General features: G+C 35.0%; 1 protein-coding gene across 1 annotated transcript in view; it reads right to left on the bottom strand.

Moving 5' to 3' along the window:
• Positions 1 to 395: 395 nt before the first annotated feature.
• Positions 396 to 6242, bottom strand: part of LOC106110711 (ubiquitin conjugation factor E4 B) — a 16184-nt gene continuing 10337 nt past the window's right edge. The window contains exons 11-20 of the mRNA XM_013292608.1: positions 6102 to 6238; positions 5521 to 5689; positions 5003 to 5098; positions 4372 to 4481; positions 3811 to 3949; positions 3336 to 3449; positions 2814 to 2934; positions 2436 to 2542; positions 1958 to 2051; positions 396 to 974 (exon numbers count right to left, since the gene is read on the bottom strand). Coding sequence (XP_013148062.1) covers positions 919 to 974; positions 1958 to 2051; positions 2436 to 2542; positions 2814 to 2934; positions 3336 to 3449; positions 3811 to 3949; positions 4372 to 4481; positions 5003 to 5098; positions 5521 to 5689; positions 6102 to 6238 — 1143 coding nt within the window. The 3' untranslated portion in view covers positions 396 to 918. The remainder of the gene's footprint in view (positions 975 to 1957; positions 2052 to 2435; positions 2543 to 2813; positions 2935 to 3335; positions 3450 to 3810; positions 3950 to 4371; positions 4482 to 5002; positions 5099 to 5520; positions 5690 to 6101; positions 6239 to 6242) is intronic.

The raw sequence follows: 6242 nt of genomic DNA, 5'->3' as shown, positions 1-6242 counted from the left end.
GTTATATCTATGTTAAAATGCATAATGATATTTTTAAATCTAATATGTTGAGGTTAATATAATTTACAAGTTGAATCACCGGCCTTCAATTTTTACTAGTTTAGGCCTTAACATACGCCCTTCGTGTTTGTCAATATTATGCTTTTTACAAAGCAAAATCCCTTAACTATAGAATAAAACATCCAATGCTATATTAGCATATTTCGTGTCACATTTGATAATTTTATCAGTATATGTTCCTAGAACTATATATATAATTTATAGACCAAGAAAGATAATAAAAGACGTTTTTATATCTTTTGAACAATTGTAGACAATAGTATGAATATTCAGATATGTTAATACTAATCGAAAAAGATCCATACAAATATATCTATAATGTGGACTGGAAATAGTATAAAATATGGCATATGAAATGATACCAGATAAAATTATAAATTTAGTTAATGGTTATTAAATAAAAAAAATCACGTTTCCTCTAGAAGGAAACTGGTTAAATTTGGGTAATGAAATATTGATATTGAGGTTATCTAATATCTTGGCGGCAAGGAACACGGCACGTGTCACAAAACACAGTTTCACGTAGTGGTGCGTAAGGGGAGGGGGAACTGCGCACGCGCACATGACCTTGAGCCGCCAAAAACATGAACACGGCTCAAAGTATTTTCTAATGTGTTCTATACTTGATAATTTTGACACGTTTAATACTTTGCCCCCTTGTTCTGAAGCAACAAAGGTTTGTGCTACAACCAGTTTTGAACATCTTAAAAACTGCCACTAGAATAACTTGCTTACAATAATCTCACAATAATATATTAGGACAATAATCCGTTCGCGGCTGGACAACTACCCAACGTCTAGTCTTTATATATATGTATTTGTTTAATTATATACATTACAAGTGAACACTACGAACACTTACGACGATTTCTTCTCGCGTTGCCATTGAATTATCTTCTCTTTGAGTTCTGAAGCTGTAACAATTATTTGTATATAATATGTATTAAGATTTTGTAATTACATTGTTTCTCTTATTGACAAGTAAAAAAAACAATCCAAGAATTATCAAATTGCTTTGATATTCAAAAAAAAATGTTGAACTGGATAACCTAATAATTAAAAATATTTAAGCTGACAACATGACCATCAATTACATACATAAGCAATAATCAAATAAAATTGGAATATTCTAGTTATAAGAGTAAATAAAATGGGTTAAAGTAAAGCAAATTGTTGGTATGATAACATAATAAACACAGTTGTAATAGTAACAAGATAACTTTATAACCTTTAACATAAATTATCTTATGTCAAAGGCGAAAATTAAACAACTTTTATTTGACAATTGATCTACAAAATTCGATATTATGATTATAAGTATGCTATTAGGGAAAGTAACTATAACACAAGTATTTTAATACTATAGTCAAACAAGGATATCTAAAACGCCCGGAGAGGTGCTATTGTTTAGTTCTGTCAAAAAGGGTGATAAAACATTTCATAAGGTTTGCTAACTGATGATCTAGACTAGATCTTTGTAGATTGGTGGTCGGAAATAGCATTAATTAATGTTTTATTCGAAGTTTCCTACCCACATAGCTATAGACAAACCTATGATAAAGAGGAAAAAAATGTATTTCTGTATTGAAATAACTCAAAAACTCAATGGCCAATTTCGAAAATTCCTTCACCATTAAAAAGCTACGTTATCAATGTAGCACAGGGAATATTCAAATATTTTTTTAATTTCACGGGGAAAAAGTTGCTAGCAACAGCTAGTACATAATTAAAAAAGACAAGACAGCTACAATAGAACAAAGATCTTGTGATAGTTTGATGACATTGCGCGAATGAGTTGTAATTTTTAAGCCTACCGGGTCAAATATGCAAGTTGGTCTATACGTTGTAATATTATTGTAATAGATATCAAAAGTGACAGTATAATGCATAGATGTACCTGGACGCAGCTGGTCTTCAGTGAGCGGTTGCCTGTTGAAGGGGTCTGTGGCGCTGTTGAGAAGATGCCGCAAGATCACCGATCTGTCCATAACCTGCACACAAATTACATTGAATATTAACTAAATCACACGACCCTTGCAATGGCATGCAAGAAAAATGTTCATTTAAATCAGTTTTTTCCAAATTTCCAATAGCAGCAAAAATTTGTCACGGTAACTATTAGCCAATTGCAAAGTCCTTTGTTGTCTTAGCTTTTGAATTTTGATATTTAATGCAAATGAGTTTTACAGAACGTAAACAACAAAATAAAGTTTTAATATCATGCGGATGGAACCTTTAACTACTAAACAAATAAAAAAAAATATTAAACAGATAGTTTAAAAAAAAAATAAGTATGATATTGATGTTTTAATAAGAAGACGTAAGTATTGGATTTTATTCAATACTTGTTTGTCGGTATTTTTTTGTAGATTTACCTTCCCCGAGGGCAGCACAACGGGATCAGTCATGAGCGTGTCCATGAGCGGGTCGCGGTACTCCTCCGGCGCGTCCGCGTACTCATCGCTCTTTTGCTGATTTGATACTGGAATTTAAATTATTCATTACTTTATTACACTCAATGAACATAAAATATTACTCACTTGCTGTCGTGACTACGTCTAAGTGAAATTAAAAATATAGCCTATGTGTGGTTACGTATCTTTTCAATGGTGCAAGAATTTGAAATTGGCCCAGTAATTTTTGAGTTATTTCAAACCTAATATAAACATTTCCATTTTATAATATAAGTATAGATTAGCTAAGGATTTTAGAGAGTATAAATGAACTTAAAGGCAAATACAAAAGAAACTGACCGGCAATTTTATATGCATTATCAGCGAGCGCCTTGAAGCGCTCTATTTCGTTGGGCGTCTTTATACAGGACTTGGCGAGCCGCACCGCCGCCTCCTCGAACAGCTCCTTACGGAATGATCTCTGTAAATAAACATTATAATCAATTCACTGTATATCAAAGCAAAATAAAAAAATGTCTAGAAAATACTAATTTTTATTTCAAATCTGTCCCCTAAATCTCATTAAAATTGGTCCAGTCGTTTCGGAGATTATTAACAAACGCGGAATAGCGAACAGCCGAGATTTGAAATATATATATTTATTTTCACAATGGCATAGCAAAATCGGCTTTAACATTATAAGCATAGAGTATTCCGGTACCACTAAGATATAATTTACAGATAGAATAGTAAGAATCGAAATTGGTTTGTCGTTATCAGTACAAAAAATGATTTCTTAAACATCCCATACAGACAGTCCCATTCAAAGTATAAATGTCAAATAGAAATATGTGAGAAGTGAGTAATTATAATAATAGTGACCTCGTCAGCGGCGAGCGCGGCGTGGAAGTGCGGCGAGTCGAGGTGCAGGTAGATGTCCACCAGCTGGCTCAGCAGCCGCCGCGGCTCCCAGCCGTACTTCTCAGGGCGACGCACCTGCAACAACACTACACTGTAGCCACACTCAGACACATTACAGTCATTACTCAGAGACATTTAATGATCACTTAAGTGCTCCCACAATAGTATCATTGATTGAAACTGAATACAGCAGTAAAATTTCTTTAAAAGTGTAGCTTGTTGTTGTTGATGTTTTTTTTAAATGACTAAAGTAGTTTGAACGTTTTGTATGCATTGAGACGGTGACTTAAAAAAATAACCAATGCAGCTTTTAAATGTGTTTGTACAAGAAAACTTAGGTCATCGGTACACAGCTAATTACAATAGGTTGCTTTTTGTTGTATTAAACAAGGTAACATTTCTGTAAGTGTACCACCGCGGCTTCCCGCGACTGTACCTTGAGGTTCTTGCACTTGGGGCCGCAAAGCTGCTGCAGGTTGAAGTTGAGCATGGAGGCGAGCCGGTCCACCAGCTCCGCGCGCAGGAACGGCTCCTTGATGTCCACCGTCAGGTACTCCAGCATGTCCACCGTCTCCCTGCACAACACACGCGTCAATTACATCACTATTGACCGCTAATCATACTTCTTACTAATACAGTAACAATATGTTCCCTTCGCATCAGAGTCCACAACCTCTATAACATAGACACTTGATAACTTAAAACCTCTATAACTTAAAATATTTCCTGTTTCCCTTGGACTTTAACTTATCGAGGTTCTACTGTATTATAAATGCGAAAAGTTTAGATGGATGTTTGTTAGAGTTTGCCATCTAAAAAGGTGAATGGATGTCGATGATTGGCGTAGTTGTAAAGAATAGTCTGCAAGAACTTTTCTATTTTTTTTTTATTTCATATGGACGGCGTCGCAAGCAAAAGCTAGTATATTATAAATATTACTCTTTTGTGAATTACTGTTAATAGACTCTTGTTATATATAATATTCAATGTTATTTACCTGGCGAGTGTGAGATACGAGCGGCACTGCCTCTCGTCCTGTGCGAGGGCGCGCGCGCGCACGTCAGTTGACGGCCCGCCCTCCTGCGCCTCGTGGATACGTTTCAAATACTGGAAATATAAAAAACGCGATATTGTTATACTTTCTATTACTTTTATAAAAAAGAATTAAAAACATGTTCTCATTTAAAAATTGAAATTTGAGAATCGGTAAGTATCGACTTCTCTATCTATTCTAATATTATAAAAAGGAAAGATTTGTATTTTTGTATGTATTGAAATACCTCAAAAACTACTAGCCCGATTAAAAAAAAACATTAAAAACCACGTTACTATTGAGTAATATAGGCAATGTTTTAATTTCAGACAGACGAAGTGGTAAAAAAGCTAGTATTATATGAGCTAGTATTATATTATTGTATTACGAGCTAGTTATTAGCTCGTGTTTGCCTCTTTGTCCGCGCGGAAATAAAAATTGTAATAAATATAGCCTATGTTACTCTCTGATAACGTAGCTATTTATAGGTGAAAGAAGTTTTCAAATCTGCCTAGTAGTTTTTGGGTTATTTCAATACATTCAAACTAATCCTCTTTATAATATTATTAGTATAGAATAATAGATAAATACTAACCGTAAGACACTCGTCGAGTAGGAATGTGGTGTCGTTCATCAACATGTTGATAAACTTGACGAACTGCCGCCCCGAGCGAGACTCCTTCACTATGGCCTGAAATCATAATAATACTGTCAAAAACTTATACAAAAGTATATTCTTATAGTTACCATTTTCTAAAAAAAAAACAGGTATACTAGTTCGTTTCGTTCGTAATTGTTCGTTTGTAATCGTAATCGTTCGTAATGTTGAAGAGGGCACGGTATTTACATTTAAAGATAAAAATTAAATTAAAATGCACAACAGACTAGAAATTTGGCATAGATGTAGAAGATAGCCTGAAAGAAAACATAGGCTACTTGGTTTAGTTTTTTATCGCACGTAGACGGAATCGCGGGCGTAAGCCAATGAAGTATAAAAATATTCAATAATCCTCGCAGCTCGGAATTTTATGCGTCGCTGCGTTGCATGGTACAAGAATGCGTTGGAGGGGATGGCCTTGAGCTTTTAAAAATTCTGAAATGATGTATACTAACTTGTTTATGTATGGGACGGTCCCACATGCCCTTGAGTATGATACTAATGTGGAATCGTATGGTGAACTTGTCGTAGAACTCTGTGCTCTGTCCGGTCGTCTCAATGTCCGTGTAGAAGCGCATCAGGGCGCTCGGCAGAGACGTCTGAGACATCGGGTGGTCCATGAATCTGAAAAATATATTTTACATGGTTTTTAAAATATACAATAAGTAAATATTTTATACATAAATGTAGAATCGTAAAGTTGCGATTGATTTTATCTGTCGTTCAGATAAAAGAAGTCCAATTTATTTGTTTATACAGTTAACATGCCTAAAAAGACTGTGAAATTTTAAAATTTGACGAAATAAATATTGAATATTTTGAAATCCGCAAAATTCCATTACAATAGTATCATCATAGCTGGTTCACACTTGGCCAGTTGCGATGGCCAGTCTAGATTGTATGACATGACTAGTGTCAGTCAGCTTTCACAGTCATTTGAGCTAGTCCAGTTATTAGGTGCTACTGACCAACTGTCCTGGCCAAGTGTGAACAGCGCATTAGATTGGCATAACTCAATATAGCAAATAATAATCACCTTTCGTATACATTCTTGAGCTTCAGTGGTATAGAGAGGTTAATGACGAACAGTACTTCGACAATCTTGGCGACGAGGTAGGGGTTCTTCAGCAGGCGGGAGTTACACACTGCCGTTAGCAGCCACGTCACCACCGGCTCC

Source organism: Papilio polytes, unplaced genomic scaffold (genome assembly GCF_000836215.1).
Source record: "Papilio polytes unplaced genomic scaffold, Ppol_1.0 DF824191.1, whole genome shotgun sequence".
NCBI classification, from domain to species: Eukaryota; Metazoa; Arthropoda; class Insecta; order Lepidoptera; family Papilionidae; genus Papilio; species Papilio polytes.
Note: the sequence above shows the minus strand (reverse complement) of the source record. Positions and strands in the feature narration are given on the sequence as shown.